This window comes from Sceloporus occidentalis, unplaced genomic scaffold (assembly GCF_023333645.1).
Source record: "Sceloporus occidentalis isolate IW3139 unplaced genomic scaffold, rSceOcc1.0.p SCAF_5, whole genome shotgun sequence".
NCBI classification, from domain to species: Eukaryota; Metazoa; Chordata; class Lepidosauria; order Squamata; family Phrynosomatidae; genus Sceloporus; species Sceloporus occidentalis.
This window is the reverse complement of record NW_028316985.1, coordinates 48,304,138-48,327,788: the sequence shown is the minus strand read 5'-3', so window position 1 is coordinate 48,327,788 and position 23,651 is coordinate 48,304,138. Positions and strand designations below refer to the sequence as shown.

General features: G+C 37.7%; 1 protein-coding gene across 2 annotated transcripts in view; it reads left to right on the top strand.

Moving 5' to 3' along the window:
- The window catches only part of LRRIQ1 (leucine rich repeats and IQ motif containing 1), a 132,553-nt gene that overhangs the window by 30,281 nt on the left and 78,621 nt on the right, over nt 1-23,651 (top strand). For both annotated transcript variants that reach the window (XM_089524009.1, XM_089524010.1), the window contains 5 exons: nt 4,848-5,041; nt 7,225-7,352; nt 14,340-14,413; nt 15,732-15,825; nt 22,019-22,201. In XM_089524009.1, coding sequence (XP_089380135.1) covers nt 4,848-5,041; nt 7,225-7,352; nt 14,340-14,413; nt 15,732-15,825; nt 22,019-22,201 — 673 coding nt within the window. The remainder of the gene's footprint in view (nt 1-4,847; nt 5,042-7,224; nt 7,353-14,339; nt 14,414-15,731; nt 15,826-22,018; nt 22,202-23,651) is intronic.

Genomic DNA, 23,651 nt, shown 5'->3' with positions numbered 1-23,651 from the left:
GGATTCTCTTTCTCTTTTTAAACAGAGGGTGGATGGCCATCTGTTTGAGGTGCTTTGCTTGTGCTTTCCTGCATGACAGGAGGCTGGACTTGATGGCCCTTGAGGCCTCTTCCAGCTCTATCATTGTATGCACCCAGAGTTTTCCATGGATGTAACAAGTTTCTATTACACCCCATTCACAGAAAAGGAGACACAAAAGATTGCAGCAACTATAGGCCAATAGCATTAATCTCAAATGCAAACAAAATTATGCTCAAAGTTCTCCAAAATAGAGTCCAGCCATACATTGCAATTCATGAGTCCACTAGATGGTGCTGGCTAGCTTTTGAGTGTAATTTCACTTTAAGCAAAATCCAAACAAGCAATTTGCAATATTATGCATAAAGTTAGAAGTGTATTTGAAATTATTTCTCAGTTGTTGAGGACTCATGACCTAATTTGTTGTACTAGACCACATATTTAAATTGGTATTTTAGTTCTTAGTTTGTAAGAAATGAGAAATTTGTATACACACACACACACACACACACACTCATAGTTTAGAACACAGAACCTCTAGCTTTTATAGTGCAATCCTCTGCATATCTGTGAGTAAGCCCATGAGTTCAGTGGAATTGACCTCTTTGGTATGAAACGTATTTAGGTTAGAAGGCAGGTTAGCTGTTTGCTAAATTAATATTAGGAAAAGCTTTCCACATGTGGGCCTATGTCTTACCACATGTCTGGCTTGTGGGTATTATATACTGAGATTCTAATCATGGTTTCAGTTTAGTTTAGATTGAAGTATAGGCCAAAAGCTTCCATTGCACTTTCTAGTGTAGAAGACATTTGCATATACATTTTAAATACATTTTGTCCCTTTGAGGTTAGGGATTCAATTGCAAAAGCAAATCTCCATTATATAGATAGTTCTTTCCTGCATATGCAAATTTCTTCTTCAGATCACAAACACAGTTCAAAAAAAATATCAATTCAAAGAACAGATCATTTCCTATTGCAGTAGAGTTGTATGTTGCAGAATTTACACTAGAGTGTGCAGGATGTGTTCACTGTAGATTTTGCAGTCAATGAAATACCTGAAGTAATAGAAAGGTTAGAGTATTGGCTTTTCTTCATTCTTCCTTTCCCCCAGCAGTCATTGCTCATCAGGGGGAAAAAAGCAACTTGCAAAGATGCATATTGGTTATAAATTGTTGTTGTTTTTGTTCTGCAGCAGAGGAGTGAAAACACACACAATAATGGGGGGGGGGGGGAGAGGAACACTGTATTTTACAGTGGATATTCAATTAGTTACATAAGTAATGGACATATTAACCAGTAGTTTGTAGTAGTTTCTTGTATTTCTGTAAATGATACTATAGTCAGAAGAAGAAGAATTTCCACCAGCACTCTGTAATGATTATTTATAGAGACATTGTATTGCTACTTTTTTACACTATACAACCTGCTACAGGGTAACTGTTTGTTCAGTTCAGGATAGCATAGAAGCATTGTTTGAGATACTGTAATTTTTAGGATTTATTCTGAAAGTGCTCTCATATAGTGCATGTATAATATACAGTGACATCCAAACTGTAAGATACCTCTTTTCATTGATAGCATGCTTATCAGTAATTCATATTTCGCTAGACAAGGCAAGCTGATAATGCTACAAAAATGAGTAGCTGAAAATAAAGCAGAAAGTATCTCATTTTGAGTGAGGGTGCATCTGCATGCAAGAACATAACAAAGATTTACCATCCATTCCTGATGTGCTTCGGATGCACCTGCCTTGACAGCTTATGCAGACAAAATTCAGCTAACACTTTGCAACACACCATTTCCCTTTCACAATATCAACACTGAATTACTAAAGAAGCACAGCCGCTTCAACTGGGATTAGGCATGCAGTGGAAGCTGGATGTTAAGATCTTCATTCTTCAGACATGCTCACCAAATGTAGTGCAGCAGATATTTAAGTCTTTGGACTCTCGTCCCATAATGGCACATCTGGCATCTAGTCATTCTAGCACCAAAGAAAGACTGTATTTTACTAGTCATTTATCATAATCTAGCTTTATACCTAAACAATGAGGAAATTGAAATAGTTACAAGAATTCCCATACCCTGGGTCAAACATTTATCAGAATGGTGATTGTCGTTAAGAAATAAGAAGAAGACTAGGAATTGGAAGGGCAACTATGAAAGAACTTGACAAGATCCTAAAGTGTAAAGATATACAACTGAGCACTAAAGTTAGAATCGTTGAAGCCATTGTATTCCCTGTCACCATGTACAGATGTAAGAGCTGGACAGTGAAGAAAGCAGACAGAAAGAACACGAGCTCATTTGAGATGAGGTCACAGGTATGAATTTGCAGAAATTAAGGAGAGCAGTGGAGGACAGGGAGTGTTGGAGATGTCTCATCCACACAGTTGCCATGGGTTGAGGGCAGTTAACAACAACAACAAACTGCAGAAGAGTGCTGAGGATACTGTAGACAGCCAAAAAGACAAACAAATAGGTCCCTGAACAGATCAAGCTTGAACTCACCCTGCAAACCAGGATGATTAAATTGAGGATGTCATACTTTGGCCACATCCTGAAAAGGCATGAATCATCAGAAAAGATAATAATGCTAGAAAGGTGGAAGGCAGTACAAAGAGAGGAAGATGACTAGACTCACTGAGGGCAGTCATAGGCCTAAATCTACAAGACCTAAGCAGAGCATTGAGGATAGGGAGGCTTGGATATGTCTCATCCACAGAACTGCAATGAGTTGAAGTTGACAGGAGGGCAGGTAATAACAATAACTACAACAGCTGCTTTTGCTGTTATCAGGCATGCAGTGGGAACTAGATGTTAAGATCTTCATTCTTCAAGCATGCTCACCAAACGTGTAGAACATATTTAAGCTGTTTGGGTTGTTGGAGCCCAGTCTTTCAAACTCTCTTCCCATAATGGCTCATCTGGCATCTAGTTATTCTAGCACCAAAGAAAGACTGTTTATTTTACTAGTCATTTATCATAATCTAGCTTCAACATAGGTGTTTTTAAAAAATCTGTCAGGTGTTCATAAAATAATATATTTTATTGTTAATGTATTGTTAATATATTTATGTTTATTAACATATTAATATTTTATCATTAATGTATTATTATGTATTCAATATGGGAGCTTTCAGAAAGAAGAGTATGAATATGAGTGATAGATTACATTTTTAAAGAAGAAAAAGTGAAATACAGAATGTGTTGATGTGGAGCTATTATTTGTGAATTGGTTTCAAAAGAACTAGGAGGTTGATAATGTTTGTTTTAAATAAGGTAGCTGTACAGTAGCTGCTTTGGGCAGCATTCTGTAGTGGTTTTAGCACTGGCCAAAAGCTCTGGAAATTAGAGTTCAAATCCCTATTCAGCCATGGAAACCCATTGATAACATTCAGCCTCAGGAAGGCAAAGGCAAACTCCCCTCAACAAGAAAACCCCGTGATAGATTCACCTTAGGGTTGCTCTAAGTCAGAAACAACTTGAAGACACACAACAACAACAACAACTACTACTACTACAACAACTGATGCTTTCTGATATTTTGTAATTATACAAAAATAATGTATAATTATACAAAAATAAGCTAAGCCGCGGCGTTTCTCCAGGGGGCGGGGCCGGTGGGAGCGGCCCCTACAAAAGCCGGCCCGCCGGCTCCCCCCGAAGAGGACGCTGCCGTTGCCCTTCTCCATCTGGGCAGGGGCGGCCCAGAGGACTTTGCCCGCCGCGGCCGTGGCATTTCTCCAGGGGGCGGGGCCGGTGGGAGCGGCCCCTACAAAAGCCGGCCCGCCGGCTCCCCCCGAAGAGGACGCTGCCGTCGCCCTTTTCCATCTGGGCAGGGGCGGCCCAGAGGACTTTGCCCGCCGCGGCGTTTCTCCAGGGGGCGGGGCCGGTGGGAGCGGCCCCTACAAAAGCCGGCCCGCCAGCTCCCCCCGAAGAGGACACTGCCGTCGCCCTTTTCCATCTGGGCAGGGGCGGCCCAGAGGACTTTGCCCGCCGCCGCCGCCGCGTTTCTCCAGGGGGCGGGGCCGGTGGGAGCGGCCCCTACAAAAGCCGGCCCGCCGGCTCCCCCCAAAGAGGACGCTGCCGTTGCCCTTCTCCATCTGGGCAGGGGCGGCCTAGGGGACTCTGTCCGCCGCTTATACCATCAGGGCGGAGTGCCTGTTGTTGGGGTCTCTTTAGAGGGAGGGAGATAGAGAGGGGCTTAGTTATTTTTTCTCATTAGGGATTGATTGGGACACGTCCTGTCTTTTTCTCGCTGCTGTATACTATCTAATGTATTTTTAGATTGCTTTATTATTTGATTGTATAGGATGGATTTATTGCTGTATTGTAGTACATGCTTTTTATGCTGCTTGTAAATTGTATTGTAAATTGTATTGTATTGTATTTTACCTGTTGTAAACCGCCGTGATCATAGGAACGGCGGTATATAAATAAAATTTCATTTCATTTCATTTCATTTTTTTAAAAACGATACACTGTCATCTTTTTCAGCATACACAGTTATAGCACTCTCATACCAGTTTAACTGCCATAGCTGTATCATATGGAATTTGTAATTTCATGGGGCACTAGACCTCTGTGGCAGAGGATTCTAAATACTGCACAGAATTACAAATCCCATGATTTTGTAAGATGGAGCCATGGCAATTAAAATGGTATCTAACTGCTATAACTGTGTGGTGTGAAAGAGACACAGAACAGGGATACCTTTAAAGGGGGGAAGGTATAAATATATGTCTATTGTATTCCTGAATAGATACATCAGACCTAATCTTTTCTAATATTTTTTAAATAAAATATTACCCTTTAATTTTTAGGAGGACTGGAGTCATTAAAAAAACTCCAGCGACTGGTTATTAATCACAATCAACTGATCAGCATAAAAGGACTTTCTGATGCTCCTACTCTAGTATATATAGACTGTTCCTTTAATCATCTTACTCAAGTTGAAGGTATTGAAGATTGTGGTCTTCTTCAGATTCTGAAGCTACAGGGGAACAATCTCAGTGAGGTAAAGGCCTTAATTTTATATAGGTGATCTTTAGCATGTTGCCTAATAAGTGAAATTTGATCACTCAAATGAGCTTTGATTGATTGAGTAAATTTACATATGAGTAAAATCAGGTTATCAGAGTTTCTTTGTTTCTTTGTTTTGGGAAGATGTATGTATATACCATAGAACACATAATTTTATATTTGGGTAAAAAAAAGGGGGGGGTCTTCAAGGTACATGTTGTCCCAAGCCTTTTTGTGGCTATACAAAGCCCCCAGATCTCCTTTCAAATGTTTTTCCCCAGTCAAAAATGCTCCCAAATGCCCAAATATTTGGAAAAATGAAATCACCAAAAATACACCCACCTCATCAAAACTGACTAGGGGAAATGCAAAATTAGAAATAGACTTCCAATAACGTCTGGGATTGATTTCAACCAGTTTTCATCCAAACAGGTGTGGCCTGTGAGACCATAGAGAGCCCTCACCAGAGTTGCTCAGGCTTGTTTAAGACAGTGCCTTTTTGCTTAAGTGGCAAGAGAAAATGTCTCTCCTTAGATGACCTTTGGGATACAGGTTGTCTCCCTTTCACATTAGTACGTGGGGTTTGTTTGTTCTCCTTGGAAGATAAGTATGTAGTTTTACCACTCATCTGCTTCAAATGGAATGTTATTACTGAAGGAATATGTCACTCCCAGTTCTGCACTGACCATGACCAATTACAGGTGCTCTGTTAATGAAGAAGAATTGGGGGGGGGGGGGGAATATATGCCATATATATATTATTTTGGTTTAGTAATAATGTAACCAGCAAGTGGATGGCAAGAACCTTCAGTAAGTATAAAATATAAGCATACATATGACCAGTATAGTGCTGATGAGAATGGTCACTGTGCTCATCTTACAAATACATTTGAATGTTTTAGTAAAATTGGTAAATACATACGAAAGTCAATGTGACATGAAGCCACTTAGCATAATGACACTTTTTGTTCTGTAATCAGACAAAATTTTAATCCAGTCTTTGATAGACCAGCATTTCTCTACTTCATGCAACCCTTAGAAACTAGAGCAGGTGGACAGGGTGTTACCAGATAACCACACAGTATCTGTTCCAATTTTTTCATTTAAAAAAATCACAGATAGTACCTCTTTTTGATTTCTTCCCTCCCCTTTTCCTTCTCTACAAGTATTTGTACTTGTATTTATATCCATAATTGTCAATTGTGGTTAACATTGTGAATATGATGAAGTGGATTTTAGTCTACAAAAGGTTATTCCACAGTCACTGTGTTTATCATTAACAAGTCTTAAAACTATATTTTGTTTTTATTGCACCAAAGCAATTTGTCTATTACTTTTTGGAATGGGGTGTACCGTATACACTCAACTATAAGTCAACTTTGGCCTGTTACAGACAGCCAAAATAAAGCTGCATCGAGTCACAGTGGAGGTATGGTGTTTCAATGATGCATGCGTCCTAAGAGTCCAGAAGTCGCACCAAAGCCACACTCCATCCCTAAGGACTGGAGCGTGGCTTTGGTGTGACTTTTGGACTCTTAGGACGCATGCATCATTGAAACACCATACCTCCACTGTGACTTGAAGCAGCTTTATTTTGGCTGTCTGTAACAGGCCTTTGTGTTTGGGGCCAAGAACTATGGATTTTAATACAACCAATGGATAAATCGAGGGTAAAACTTAGGGGCATATAAAAAAGGATCTAAAGGATGAAGCAAAGGAAAACAATGCCAAAGAACTTTCAAAATTCCAGCAGGCATAATTGTTTGTGCTTATACTAAAGGCTGAATGGATAAGAAAATAGGGAGTGGGGGGATCAGTTCTTCTAAAACAGATTATACTCTTGTCTTTCACCAGGGGATAATTCCTCTTATAAAAAGAGTTAAAGTACACTAATTACATTGATCTGTGGATAAATCAGCTCAGATTTTTTTGGGTCAATTTTTTGACTAAAATTTCTAGACTTATACATGAGGATATACAGTAAACAGGATTATACTATAATGAAACATCTATTAACATCACAGCACAGTCTAAAGATGTTTTCACATAAGTAGTTTCTTTTTAGTTCAACAGGAATAATTCCTTAATAACTGTATGTGGGATTAAAACCTTAATAATTTTACTCTGTCCTTCTGTCTACTGTACTATAGTGTTAATATGATATTAATTTATACTTAGTTTCCCAGCCTGGAAAATCATGTTTTGCTAAGAGAATTACACTTGGAAGACAATAGTATTTCATCACTGGAAAAAGTTCCATTGTATTGGTTGCCTTTGCTACAGATTCTCTCTGTCTCACAAAACAGGTAAAACTAAACATTTTAATATTTGTGTAGGGTGGGGGGATTAACAGTAGTGAAAAAAAATTATGATCTTAATCCAAGATGAGAATCATACAGACTTGCAGATATTGTTGAACTGCAATTCCCAGCAATGTGAGTCAGCATAATCAATCTTGTATGTTTGACTTCAGTCTGTGTCACTGAAAATTTATCAAAAATGATGGCTTCAGGTTAATAGTATTCATTTTATCTCAAATTTCTTTTCCCCCTCCCTTTCTTGAGATTTTCTTATCTGTTCTATCTACTTTCTCCTGATTTTTTTCAACTTCACAACATAGTGCTTAATTAAATCATACCATTGATTCATCTAACAGAGTCTGGTCTACTCTGTCTGGAAATAGCTCTCTTGCAGATATCTTTTCCAAACTGTTTTAAATGGCAAGTACAAGGAACTGAGCCTGGAAACTTCTACATACAGAGCATTTGCTCTTCCACTGGTGGGAGTCTGTTCCTATAGGTTTGTCCCTGCTGTGTTTCTTTCCCTGCTCCCATGACTCTGTATTGCATTCAACAGCTGGTGAAATTCTTCCTGTTGTGTGGAAGGAAACACTGTTGTAATAGCTCAGTGGATATCTGGCTGACATTTCTAGTAGCAAAAGTTTCCTGCACCTCTGCTCTATGTGTCAGCATCTTTAACATAAATCATTTGAGCAGAAGTGAGGATGAGGACCAAATGGATAGGTGTGACTGTAAATATAGCTAGAGTGGCTGACAGTATCAGCAGAATAGATGATTAAAGCAGTAAAAATGTAGTACTTCAGTAGTTGGTATTTATAGTTTCTTTACCAATATGGCCATGTTCTAAGCAACTCCATATGCCTTTGCTGTGGCATAAGTAATTGGTTGTTCTATACAGAAGGATTGCATGTAATGAAGTAAGCTGTTGAAAGAAAAGTTGTTCCTTTGCTTTTATCCTCACATTGATGCACTTGTGTGATTTCTTCATGAGAGTGTGCACTGAGTGTCATTTCCCTTTTGTTGATTTGCAGGAAGCCCCTATGAATGTTAGGATTGTGAATCGATATATTCCTTAAGAGTAAATGTTCAAGTAGGAAAACCTAGTTCGCAAGTGATAAATGCTAACAGGTCTTCATCTTTAGTTTGTAATAGAACCAATTAATTTTAAAGGTAAACATGAATGACTTGTAAAGATTTTAGTTGCAAACTACGGATGGGCACCTTCTGTTTTTCTAAGCAATTCAGACATGAATGTGTGTTAAATGCAGAAATCTCAACAACTTGTCCTTCTGGCTCACTGCTATTGTTAAAAAAAGGAGGAATGAGAAAAAAAGGAGGAATGAATGAAACCATGATTAGAAATGGGGTTCATTTCTAAATAATAATAATAATAATAATATGGTTTATTTATATACCGCTATTCCAAGGATCATAGCGGTGAACAACAATAATACAACAGTTAAAACATCATAGATCACAAATTAAAACCCCCTTGTACAAACATCATATGCTATAAAACAATTAAGAATACATGAAAACACCCCCATACAAATAGCAAGGGGGGGAAAAAGTTCCACCTGGTGGCGTGGGGGTGTGGCAGTGTCCCTCAGGAGGCCGGGGAGCCGGCTTTTCAGGAGGGGCCTCTCTGTAAATGTATCTGTTTGGATAGAAATTATCCAAATATATAATATTTCTATCCAGATACATTTTTCAGATTTCTGTATGTATCATATATTTATAATATGCAGTCTTTTTTCTTTTTTAGGAATTTTCATCATCAGTATTTTTAAAATGTCATTATCTAGAATTTCACATTCCCTTCAGCTTGCATATTTTCAGTTTCCTTCCCCTCTTCTTTCTTGCGAGTCACTTGGGTTTTGTAATTTTTTTTTTTGGTCTAACCCTGTTTAGTGGAAGGGAGAGGAATTAGAAACATGAAGGGTAGGGACAGTTGTCTCTTGAAACAACTGAAGGGTCAATGCAATGCTTCATTAGAATCTGTGATACTGCAAGATGAAGGCTTTGAAGAGGGAAGAGTAGGGCATCTGTAGGCAAAAGATTATTTCTTATTTTTTAACACCAGAAACTGCCACAGGGGACAAATATGTCTCATTGTATTCAGAACTAGAATCCCTCATGTCCTAGATTCAGAATTTTTGAGACTCCAGCCCTCTCACAAAGTAATACCTCAAGGACCAAGAGAAAGTGACTTACAGGAGGTAAAATGTTTGTCTGTATGGTTTGACTACCTATTTGGCAAAAACCCCGAGACACAAAAATGGAAGTCATCAGAATTGTTCCTGGATTGTAATACTGTAAAGACAGTAAATATGAAGGGTGTAATTCCTGGTTCAACATCTTGCTTGTTTCATTGCTAGTGCTGTCCAAAGAGGCTTGCTTAGCTCCTTGCCTCTAAATTCCCTGGGCTTGGTGTATTAGTTGGCAAGATTTCCTGGGATCTGTATCACATTTTCTCTTTGTTTCTTTCTCTCTAAATGAGCACAACTGTAGTTTTGCCTCTTGTCACCAATGGCTCCATTGCTTGAATCATGACAAGCCTTGAGCAGTTGCTCATCTGTGCTTAGGTAATATACATAGCTGCTACATTGCCTTTATAAAGATGGAAGTTCTCAGGCCCCACTGGACCCCAAAGGATACAAGTTAAAAAAAACTTGGCTAAAATGACTTTTTATATATAAAAAAATAGAAAACATCTCTGGGGAGGGGTTGTATTCAGATGCTGTTTCAGGGGGCATCCAACAATCTTCTCCTCTTCCAAGTGATCAGAATGTTATTTCTTATTTGGAAAAAAGTGGTCATGTGTAATATGTGCAGGGTCAGGAGACTTGAAAATGCCTTTTGCATTTACTCACCTGAATAGGTTAACTAAGGGGTAGAACTGACTCCCCGGAAGGGACAGCTTGGAGCTGCCCCTTCTGAAGGCAGATTGGGGCAGCAGCAACTACATGCCACAGCTCCAAGCTGCCTTCAAACCTCCCGAAAAAGGAGTGGCTAAAAGCCGGCTTTCCGCCCAAGCCGTGGCTGGAAGCTGGCTTTTAAGGCGCTGTGGTGGCATGCAGTGTATACTCTGGCTCAGGAGCATCTTGCAACCAGCTGCCATGTGGACAGCCGGCTGGCTTCAAGAGGTCTTGTGGCCATGCGGCATATAAATGTTGTACCCCCAAGTCGCTGGTTTGTTCCGGCTCTAAATTAAGGCTATAAAAATATTTGCCTTTCAAGTCCTACTGACTGGAATGTGAGATTTTTATAATAAATGACTATAGGTTTGTAGTCTTCAGTCGATGCTTGCAATATAGATTCTAAAAACATTTATTTTGTCTGAATCATGGCCATAGGGGGCATTTTGTGTTATATGAAGAATCATCATGAGATATTTATCATTTTCTATAATTTAACAACTTATTACTTTTTTACTTTTTATAAGCTATTACTCTTATATATGTCTTTAATTTGAAAGTTGATTATTTCATCATTGTGAATAATGAACAGTATAATATTAGGGTTTTTTGTTTTTGTTTTTGTTTTTTTGCTGGTCTGCAGGTGAAAAAAAAACCCTGTTAGCATCCATTTCTGTATCAAACAGAAAAGCAATAACTATTTGAGGGGAAAAGGACTAAATCTATTAATCCAACCTATTAAAATGATTGAGTGACATCCAAAACAAACTGCTTAAATAATCCGGTTTGAGACCACTTTAACTGCCCTGACTCAGTGTTAGTGAATCCTGGGAATTGTAATTTATTGTGGCACCACAGTTCTCTGATAGAGAAGGCTAAATGTCTCACAAAACTATAGTTCCCAGAATTCCCTACCATTAAGACTGGGCCCTTAAAGCAGTCTCAAAGTGGATTATTTCTGCCATATGTTTTGCCCCTGAAACACACCTAACTTAAGTCCACTTGATTTCATTGTGTCTATGCTAGGTAATGTTGGATTTGTCCTACAATGTATATTTAGTGTCTTTATTGTAGTGTACTGGCTGGACTGTTGTTTTCCTGTTCTGCATACCTTTCACTTCTAGTTTGTTTCCATTTTATTTTCTTAATATACTTATTGAGGACTGTCTCTATTGTGCTTTTCTGACTCTTTTGCCTTTAAATGATACCAGAAAAGGGAAGCTATTGGAACTTGGAAAAAATGTCTTTTGCTTTTTGTGTCGTCTTTGTAATTTATATCCTTTTAATGCCCAGGGCTAGTGGGACAAGGTCAAGTGGTATTAAGTTTTCTGTAATGTCCTTTGTCTTTCTGGTTTGAATTTTCTGAAAAAAAGAAAAACGAATAAAAAAAAAGACAAAGACCGCCAGTGAAAAGGAAGATATAGAATGACAGACTCAAATGTGATTTTCAGCAGTAGAGTATAGAGAGAATTTTAGATCTGAAAACTAAGTAAGGCATCCCATTGTCTGGAATACAGTACCCCAAATGCAAAAGTAACCAGCAACATATGATGAATTATAGAGTGGGAAACTGTTTGACAAAAGTTACTTTTCTGTTGTTTGTGCCCATGGTTTTACTTTGCAGACCATACTCATTGTTTTAGAGATTTCAAAAATTAACAGTGCAGTTGTCAAAACATTTTTTTTCGTCCAAAACATTTCCTAAAATCATAGTCCAACATATCTAGTACCAAAGTTTTCTAAATAAACTAACACCTGTAATATAGGATGGTAGAAATTCCAACTTTTCATAATGGGAGTATTTGGTAATATTTATTTGCTGCTACGTGTGTCTTCTTGAACATGTTTAACAATTTGTTGGAAACCATTGCTGCTAACACTTCTTCCTAAAATTGCAAAGCTACAGGCCTGAAATCCTGAACCCTGAATATACATGTGGGAATAGAGCGTAATCTGATCATTGTAGGCCAGTCATAGGCAGATTGCTGCCATTTAAAAAACATTATCATCCTCCACCTCTACATTTGTATCTTGCCATCTCTAGAAGGGTGCAGGATAACAATGACTTTGCTTCTTCATTTGTTTGTAAGGAAATATAGAACATTTGTGAAGCTATGAACTGAACAATTTGGTGCTGCTTCCCTCATATGCCAAAGATCTATTTACTGTATGTACTTAAAGAGGTTCACAGTTACATATGACCATATTTAACAAATATGTAGCATAAACTTTCATAAACTTGGTCTACTTCCTCAGATGTAACCAAGTTATGATTTAGACAAAGTCTATGAAAGCTTCTGACACAACCTTTTTGCACTGTTAGGGGCTGTACTGTATATACAGCCCATAAGGGGCGATGCGACGCCGCCCCTTTCCTAGACAGATTGAGGCCGCGGCAACCTCACACCATGGCCTGAGTCCGGCCTTTCAAGGGTGCCATAGCTGTGTTGCCACAGCTGTATGGCACCATGACACCGTGCACCATGTGGCGTCGCACACTGTGTCAGGGTGCCCTGGGGGTGTGGAGTTGGGCATGCATCATGAGGACGCTACACTCCGACTCTGCCCCATGCCTACTTAAAGATTCCTTTGCATACTGATATTCCAGACTAACACAGCTATGTTTCTGATCATTTAATTAAACATTCTAAAGTGTAAAAAATGAAGTGCTCAAAAGGAAACCAGCACTCAGGTTGATGTAATTCCTGGAAAATCAAGATAATAGATGCACTGTATGTGCAGCATCCCAGGTACAGTCCCTGGCATTTTTCATTTAAAACAATGAGGTATTAGGAAAGGCATGACCAGTTAGAGTTGGGTAGATGAATACAAGTCTGAGTTGCTATTAGGCAGCTTCCAGGCTTCCTATATCTGAAATTATAGTTTCATTAGCTAATCATGCATTATCTTTAAATGAATTTTAGTTCATAAAATGAACTTTACTTGTTCATAAAACTACTTCCTAGAGCTCTGCTTCATAAGAACAAACAAGGATCTTCCTGGAAGATAATAGTAAAATCAAGAAAGCCATTCACTCATACAGTAGCAGCTGACAAACTGAATATTTGAATATAATTGACATTTTGAAAACAGAAAGACCAAAGGGCTATGTTGTTATGTGTTTAAGCATATGTAATGTAGAAATCTCTTTCTGACCCCTTCTGGTGCTACTTGAGTTAAATATAGTTTTAAAAAAAACAGGATGGCACAAGGACTCACATATCTACAGTTTCATAGTTCTCTGGGTAGGATTCTGTTTTGGGGGTTTTGTTTTGTTTTTTGTTTACTAATACAGGAATCCCCTGCTTATCTGACTAGGTAGGGACCAGAGGACTATCAGAAAGTGAAACTGGTTGAAAAGTAGAACTCAGATTTTATATGTGCAAAAACTAGATTAACATACTATATACATACATAAGTGTGTGGTCTCAAGCGAGCCTCATAAGCAAGAAGAACTAATAAAAGAGTGGAACTGTTGTCAAATTAATGGGATATTTCTGTAATTTGCAACCACTGAAAGAGCAAGGCAGGAAAAGGCAGGGGAACCCTCTGCTAAACTTTTCTGATGGCAATTCAGTATGTCTTGAGGAGACTCACAATGTCACTAGGTTAAAAGAGAGCTAAATGTTCTTCTTTTTGTCAGAAGGGCATACATCTTTTTAAGAAATCAGGGTCATGGGGCAAATGAAAGCAGCATAGAATGCAGCTAGGTTCCACATAATCATAGTTTGTCTTGTTTGTTCCTGCAACCCAGATAAGAGGGCTCTAGCCCGCTAAATGGGTAGGAAATTGTTGGCATTGTTCTTCCTACCCCAAGAGTAACACAGAGACTGGAAGGAATAATGAAGAGGCCAAACTTCTTGTAATAATGTTTGCCTCATTATTCTTACAGTATCACACAAAGAGCCGTAAACACCTGCTTAATAAAATAAAAACAATCACAGCTTTCTTCTAGCACCTTGGATAGCTAACAGACAGTCTGTTTGCTATCAAATGACAAGTGGCTTCTTTTATGCTTGTGCTTTCAGTAATAAGATTTTTTTGACACATAAAATATTGGTTGTTTTTCTTCTAGCTTGACTGAGGTTGCCCCTCTTTTTTCATGTGTGTCTTTGGAAAAGCTAGATATCAGCAACAACTGCTTGTTAGGTAAGTTTAAAAGGCAAATGGGAGTGGTAGTATTTTTGAATTCTCATGAGTTTTTAAAGCTGTGTTGCAAAATGTAAATATATGTAAAATGCAATTTTGTTAAACAAATATTATTAACACGTATACAAAAGGAAGGTTTTAAACATTTAGGGTTTTTGTTGTTGTTCTTGTAAGTCCTTACTAGCCTTAATCAAGGTTGGGTTTTACATCAATGTTAGTCTATTTTAATCCAAGTTCATTGTTAAACTGGATATGACACCACATTTGAAGTTGGTTTGAACAGTAAATCCTATTTTTAATTAAGGTCCAGTACAGACCATCACTAAAAGCCACCTTGTGGGTGGCATGGGGGTGAGGCGTAAGCATGCAACAGAAAACAAACTTGCTGTATCCTCAGTATGACATCCATTCAAATGTTTAAATAGGGCTATCATATACCTCTTAACCTTCTCTTCTCCTGGCTAAATATACCCAGCTCCCTAAGTTGCTCCTCATAGGGCATGGTTTCTAGACCCTTCACCATTTAGTCGCCCTCCATTTGGACACATTCCAACTTTTCAACATCCTGGGAAAAATTTGGGAGTAATGCTTTCATTTTACCAAGCCTAGTAGCTACACCACTGCTTTTCCTAATCCTTTAATCATGGGTGAAGGGCAGTTAATATTGTGTAGTTTGTCATAACTAATAGTTCATCTTGGGACACCATTGCATATTTAATAACATTTACTCCTTTGTGTCTTTCTAAAGCAAATTGTTCTAAATATTACAGTCTGTTAATAAGTCAATACGCCCCAAAATTGTTTTGTGCCATAATAATGCTAACTGTAGTTATATATTTGATGTTGTCTATTAGTGCAGTACCAGGGCTTCGTGTAGTAAGCCATGAAATGTTAGGGCTTGATGAATGGCAGTTTTCCTCAGTCAAGAAAAAAGACATCTGTTAGTATCTGTTAAAGAAAAATGGCTTATCCTTTACCATTCATGCAAAAGTGGAATTCAGGCAGATCAAAAGAAAAGAGAGGGAAAAGTTGCATGGTATGATATAATGTGTGTATAAATGTTATCAAAATTAGTATTTAGCACCATCCAACATTTGGGAAACATAATGCTGAAATGATTAGGAGAGGTTGGAATGAATTGATGTTTGTGTGTTCAGTTCATAGTCCCTTAGATACACTTTAAAATATGGGTAAAGAGAGAAATTTTGACTTAGTTAATTTTTACTAATGTGACAACTACTTGAATGCATTCTTTTGTGATCATAGTTGAAATAATATAAGTGTTTCCATTTATTTTATCTTTTCCCTAAAAATGTAGATCTTAAGAGCATTTTTCATTGGCTTAATGGTTGCGATAGTTTAAGAGAATTATCCATACTTGGAAACCCACTTCTTCAAGAAGAGAACTGGAGGTAAGCAGATAAAGAAAAAGAGACTTGATCACTTTGGCTGAGTTATATGATACTGTGTGGCTGAGATCAAGTTCATCTTCCTAAACCCACAGTGACAGGATGGGCAGCTATATTTTTAACTGAAACGAATAATATTGGAAATTGCTTAACAGAACTATTTCACTATCCTCATCCTTTTCTCTCTTCTCTTTCAATAATCTATCCAAGTGGTTATGGCTCTAAAAAAGGGAATTTGAGAGGGGAATTTGAGGGTGAAACCACAATATTCTCTTGTAGTAAATCTTTTCTCAGAAGACTGTACTCTAAATGTAAAACTCTGTTGGCAGAACCTCTTGAATTTTGTTTACTTACATCACAGCCCTCTGTACCACTAAAAAGTCAAATTCAAAACACTTTTCAGTCCTGAAGAGACAGTTTTGAGTACACAGGGGGTGCAGTGCAAGGAAGGTCCTCCCTCCTTTCCCACTTGTTTCTGCAATTCTGTGCTTGGTTACAACAGTGATATTCACTGAAAAGAAGTCAGGTGGATTCTTTATGTTTTTTTATGTGAGGGCCTGTGAAAAATTAGAAAAAAAACTGGAGAAACACTGTTATTTTCCAAAGCCCTTTTCTCTTAGAAAAATTGAAAATTGAAAAAAATGGATTATAGAATATTTTCTTTCTTGGTGAATGAATGATTTTTTTTTACAAAACAAGGTGTTCATATATTTACTACCTCAAAATTATTCCTAAAAACTGTAATAGAAAGTTGTTTTTGGTAATCGCAATTCCTCATCTTAATATCATTTTTCTCAGCTCTTTTTCTGGACATGAATATGTTGTGTATGCTTAACACTGTGGAAAATCAGAGGAGCAAGAAAACTTTCCCTGTTTTACTAATAATGTTAATGGTTTCTTCTTTCTTTTGCTAATGGTTTAGCAAAACTGAAGAAGGCCCCTCACAGTTTAAACCTAGTAGCTCCATTTGTAAGAAAAAGTAAAGATATTAAAAAGGAAGTTCATTTTGTAACTATTATCTAACTGAACCGTAGTTTTAAACATCAAACATGATAAAGTTCATATTATGTATAAAATACATTTTATGTTTCTGAAGTAACAAAGTGATTCCAATCTCCCAAAGATATTGATAAAGGATGCTAGTATTTTTCAATTTCTCTTCTGTTTCATTTCTACATCCTAGGGCAAGTTTTCCTACATTCTGATTCCGTTCTGTTTCCTAGCTTTGCATTTCAATTGCATATGATTGTCAACATACCCCATCTCAGTGTTTGATCAATTTACTCATAGACTCCAACATAGAATCTTTTGATTTCTTCTTATTATGTTTCTGTAGATGGAGCATAAACTTGGATTATGATTATACTGATGAGTTTTTCCTGAAATCTTACTTACATCATTCAGTCAGACTTTGCATTATATCCTTTGACCGTTTTTGCTATGTATCTCCTTGCTCTTAATGCCACCTGGTTTCTTTTTAGATTTTCATCTCAAAAATGTCCCATTCCTGTCCACTTTAGTTCACTCATTCTATATTTTTAATGTTTATACATTCCAATTCTTATTTTACTGTGTTTAGATTTCGATTCATGCTTCTTACATTCCACGTTGCTATAATATGTGTTGTTCAGTTTTGAACTTTCCCAATATTTTTGGCTTTTTGGGAAACAAGTGTCTATTTATATTTATGAAAGGTATTCAGTGTTTGCATAAAACAGGCCAGAGTTATTGTTCAAAGCTGATACAATACCAGTAAAAAATATTTCTGGATGATTCTGACCATTAATGTAGTATGACATTATTGACAGATTTGCAAAATGTTGACACACAAGTAAAATGTCCCTATAAAAGGAAGGTGTTCATTTTTCTCACTAGTTGCTGTTTCATACATGGGAGAAGGTCAAGGGGTTAGTGGATTGTGGAAATAAGTATGCTTGCTCTCTTTGAAAAATATTTCCTGGCTTTCTGTCATTGACATGTATGTGTTCATACATAGTCAGACTGTAATAACTTCTTCCAAAAGTTTTTCCCCTCTTCTTCTTCGGTATCTTCATCTTACACTAATATATTTCATTTTATGAGTACCTTCCCACTTCATTTGTAAGTCTCCCCTTCATTTGTTATAGATTTGGATGTTCTTCTTCTTGAAAGTAAATGTCTCATCATGTTTTTGTTAAAACGTTGTTCATGTTTTATTTCTGCTTTTCAGCCGTCTGTCTTTGGCAAATTCAGTCCTGACTCCTGTAAGTCCTCCCTATGACTTCACATTTACCAAAGAATGGCTTAGCTGTTTGTATTTTTTCCCCTAATCTTTTTGTCTTTACATCATCTGGAAGTTGTTGATACCTCCCCTCTCCCCACTTTTTGAATAGTTTTATCCGCTGCTTCACTGTAAAGCTCACACTTCCCCTTTCACTTAGTCAGGTACTTTCAGGATATGTATTGGATTGTCCTTTATATGTAAGCAAGCATCATTCTGCAAGTTTACTGTGTAGCAACTTTCTAAGATTTCACAATTTTTCTAAGCTGCTTGTTTGATTGTTGAACTATCTTCATAGTTAGAGTGTGTGTGTTTGTTTAACCTGTATCTACTTTCCCCTAGTTTAAAAACATTATTTATTTTCATTTATTTTCTTTAGTGGAGGAGTTGATCGATTATACTTTCACTTCTCTCTGTGATGTTGACATAATTTTTTACCTCTTCTGTTGTAGTCTATGAATCCACCATTTTTTATTAGTTCTCATGTAAGTCAGTTAGGTTTTTGAGGATTTTTAGGACAAACTACCTGAAAAGTACCCCATGCTGCCATAACTAATTCCCCCAAAGGGGTCCATGCAGCATCCTGCTTTCCCACTCCTTCCTCAACCACACACTTTTAACCTCAAGAGTCTTATCAGCAGTACTTCTAGAGTCATCTCCTATTTTCTTAACCTTTAAAAAAACCTGTAAGAAATCTAGTAGTAGGACCTTAATATTTTCCTATTTCCATGCCTTTTGCCCTGGTTCAGGAGTCTTGGGAACTGTTGTTTTAGAGAAGCAGGGAGGGCAGAGGGAGAGACCTCCTGTTTTCTAGCATTTAAACAAAATATTTCCTGTTTAATTACAGCTTCTAGAAACACCTTTGTTTGGAATTTTAACTTGAAACTGGCCACTACATGTGGGTTGTTAGTAAAACATGGTGACAGACACTAAAACATCTACCCCAGTGTCTTGATGAATTGTGGCAGATCCCCATTTATTCCTCAAGGAAGACCCCTTTGGAATGTTAACTTCAGACTGGCCAGTGCAACTTGGAAAACAACCAAAAATACTAGATCACTATTTGATACATCTAACATGATGTAACATGATTTCTCAATGAGTTATGACTTCTACAGCCACACAAGTATTTTCCTTTATTTATTATCTGACTAAAACTGAACTTATTCAGTCTGATGTCATATCTTTGTTTTAATATACCACACTATTATCTCCTAATATGTGGTTCATACTTTTACTCTCTTTCTTTGTATTGGTGGCTATTCACATTATCTTTCAAATTACAGAAACAGCATAGTCATTAGGTCGTGTAGCCTTCACTTTATTTTCTGTTAGCATGTCTCCTCAACTAAGTGGCCTCCCATTTATTCTATTTGCCTTTTTTCTATCAAAACACTATCAAAAGTTTGTATCAAAACTTACAGCGCTGTATAAATCAACAACAACAACACTATTGTTGGGTTTTTTATATTTTTTGGTAATAGCAATGCCTTTTCTTCCTTTGATTTTTAATCTTTATTTTATGCTGAAAGTTGGTGTAATCTGAAGTAGTATGAGGCATGAAGGCAATCTCAGGGTTGAAGCAGACTGGCAGCTTGGAGCAGCCTCTGGCCACAACTAGCCCACAATCAGCTGGGGACTGTGGCAACTGCACAGCCCACTATAAAAGCAGGCCATTAGCATGGTCCCAAACGGGCCACTGGCAAGGAGTGGATGTTTCCCACTCCTTTTGCTGGCAGCCTTGGGCCATCATAGGTGGCCTCAGAGTGGCTTCTGGCTGCATTGGGGGCATGTGTCATCTGCATGCCACACCCCCAAAGCCACCAACCACACCTTTTGGCCTATCTGTTTCTGACCTATGTGGGAAATGCACATTTCTGTTGTGGGATTTAAAACTTCCATTGCTGGTTTGCCCCAGTAGTTGCTTTCTTCTGTACTGATCTTGGTTAGTTTATGTGAACAGTTGATTCCAACAGGTTTTTCAGGTGACTGGCACAGTGATGTAGGCGCGGTACAGAGCGCCAAAAAGAGGCGCCGGGGAGGTGCCTCTCCTTGCTCCACAGCAGCGCTGCAGCAACCAAATTGTGCTATGCTGCTGCGCAGCAAGAAAGGAGCATGCAGAAGCGGTTCCTTTTTACAGCGTACCTGAAATGCCAGAAAGTGCTGGCAGCAGCATGATGACATCATAGCTGTGCCGTGCCATTTGGACGCAGCACAGCTGCGATGTCATAGCTGAGCGTGCTGCTGAGGCATCCTGATGACGTGCTAGGGTTAAGGGGTGTCTGTAAGAGGCGCCCCGAGGCAACCCTAGCACGTCACCAGGATGTGCTTAAAGGCCAGTCTATACAGGGCTGTAGAATACTTTCTCACATGAATGCAAATTGCATTATATTGTAACCCTAATTCCCATTCTCATCCTTGTCATTCTTAAGCCACCAAAGTGCTGTTTGACCAATTGAGCTTTCATGTTTAATATTATAAAGTTTAGATTTGTTGATTTGTTGAATTCAGCATTGACTATAACTTCAGGCAATATGTTTCAATGAACTTTGTATAACCCCTTGATACAAAGGAATTAGTTGTAAAATTTCTTAATCGGTTTCCTACTTTCATGTCCAGCCAGTGATAACACTGAAGAAGCTGAAGTACTAAGAAATCACTTTTTAGAAATTAAACCCTTGGATCAGTTTGAGCACTCCTAGGGGGAATGTGTTTCATTGCAGTAATGATTAATAGAACCTCTTAAGTGACAGAATGTTCACCAGGAAGTTTTCACTAAATGAAATATTGACTCAGCCGTCACCAGGAGAAACCCAGCTGGAAAAACTAGTGTTAAGATCCCATGGCTCTAAAAAACCATACTTTCCAACATTAATCAACTTGATATGGCACCTTTTCATTATATCATTGTTCAGCATTGTCTGTAAGAACTCTACACTGCTGTTTCAGGACTATTCAGTTAGTACCTCCATTTCACATTTTTGTACTTGTAATGCGGTAGTACAGCTATGTTTAATTGTTCCCACCTATTATAATTATGTAACTAGAGTTTTGTTGATACTTACTGAAGCAAAGACTATCCAGCCAAAATCAAGTGTACTTAAGTCCATTGTTTTCCATTGGGAAGAGTTCAGTGTGTCTTTTCATTTAAATCAATGCAACTTGAAAGTACTTATCTGTGGCCAAATTGTGCTTAAATCTAATGAAATTTTAATTTGCCATGGAAATTGGCTTGAAGACCTACAACTTCTATTTATATTTAAGGAGTCATATAGTACATGGGACCCAGTGTGAAAAGAGAACTGCTTCCTACAGACAAATAATTTTAATATATTTTTAAAAATTAGATCCAGGGCTTTTTCTCATCAGTGGAATTACATTAGAATTCCAGCATAACTCTGTGACAATATTCATGATACTTCCTTCTTCTTCAGTCCCCTGTTCAGTTTCCCCGGTTGTTTCAAAGGATCCAGTAATCAAATAAAGCTCACTTTTGTCTTGCACATTTTTAAATAGTTGAATACAACTGAAAGATAATTTATCTTTCTTAATAATATGATATATTTCTAACAAATATAAGAAAAAACAAAAATAGGTAGACTGTAATTCAGAAGAGTAGTGATGTATAGGATATCCTTGCTGGCCTGGCAGCAGAAAAGCAATCTTTGTGAACACATGGAATTCCTTTATTTTGCATAGCCATGAAAGGGAGGAATACCTTTACACATGTGGGTCAAATCTGGTGGGTTTCAGCCTTCTGAGAAGCATATGCTTGGAAAAGTAATATATGTATTGTTTCTTCCCAGATCAACAAGGATCTCCAAACTCCTCTCTCTCTCTTTCTCTCTCTCTCTCTCTCTCTCTCTCTCTATATATATATATATATATATATATATATATTCACAGAAATATAACGTCTTTTATCTTTTTAAAAAGGTGTTCCTTGCTCAGATTTCTCCCTCATTTGAAAATACTTAATGATGAAAATGTAAGTCCTGATGCAGAAATCCCAGATGAAAGAACTAAACAAAGAACACAGCTAGGAAGCTTTGCAGCATTTTGTCAGGCTCAAATTCAAGAAATTGAGATAGTTAACAAAAAGGCCACCACTAGGTTAATGTAAGTATCTTTAATATGTTTCCAAGAATTCATTTTTCCTATTTATTATATGTGATTTCTTCTCTGTGTTCTGAGACTACATACTACTCCAACATAGTGTGATGATCATAAATGAAAAAGTCTTTAACTAGCCACATTATTTTTCCCCCCTTTGATTTCGTTAATTCATGCCTTGTGACACTTTCAAAAGCCTTATGGAATCTCAAAATTTACCAATGGATGCTGTTCTTTGTCAACATTTCATGAATTCAATCTTTTCTTTCTGCACTGAAGGAATAAAAAACATATATGTAACATAATTTGTTTTCTCTGTCCAAATTTTCTTTTTTCCCCATCTACTGTCTTTTTTACTTTTTCACTCAACATACACCAGTATTATGAATCATTATTATAGAAGATTAATTTATATTATGCATCACACATTTCTAAAAGGAAAATACTGTAATAATTGTTGGTTTTGAAGAAACACTGTGATCCTTGTAATTACTTTACACTGCAAGGATATTGTCCAGTCTTGCAGGGATGTGTGTATATGAAAATGCTTCTTATCAATGGTTTTCATGTATTTAAATAAGTGGTCCTCAGTAAGTGTGAAGTGTTTATAGCATGAATCCTTTCATATGCATCAGCAGAAATAAATATTCTGGTGCAGTTGACTTCCCCATCACCCTTGCAGCCTTCCCACATGTCCCCAGTCAGCTCAAGAGAGGTGGGAATCATCAAATGCAGATGGGATTTTGGCTAAGCAATGCGAAGGCCTCATCTGCATTGCAGAAATAATGCTGTTTGTCACTGCACTAACTGCCATGGTTCCATCCTATGGAATCCTAGGATTTGTAGTTTGTTGTGGTGCCAGACCTCTTTGACAGAGAAGGCTAAATATCTAACAAAACTATAAATCTCAGAATTCCATAACATTGAGCATGGCGATTAAAGCAGTGTGAAACTGCATTATTAAATCCCCTTCCATCTGTTCCCACAAACACATATATCAGTAATATCTGCAAAGGTATGTACAGTGCGCCCTTCCCTTACATGGGGGATCCATTCCAGACCCCAACTGCGTAAGGAAAATACCACGTATTCTCGAGCCCCATTGAAATACCGTATATGCTTGAGCCCTATTGAAGCTATTGCCCCTTCTGGTGCACAGCTTTCAGAATAAGCTGAAAGCTGCATATGGTGCACCCACGTATGATGCAGATGCACTGTGTTATAAAACATAAAATAAGTACTACAGTATTTATCTAAACTATTGCTTAAATTATTTCGCCATTTTTTATAATAGTGCTCCCTTTTTATTCTAAAGTACAGTCGGCCCTCCTTATACATGGATTTGCCATGCGCGGATCTGATCATACGCGCATGGCAAATCCGGGGAAATTATCCCCAATGGCGGCGTGCGTGCACGCGGACAAAAGTCCCTCTCCTCCCCTCCTCTTTCCCTCCC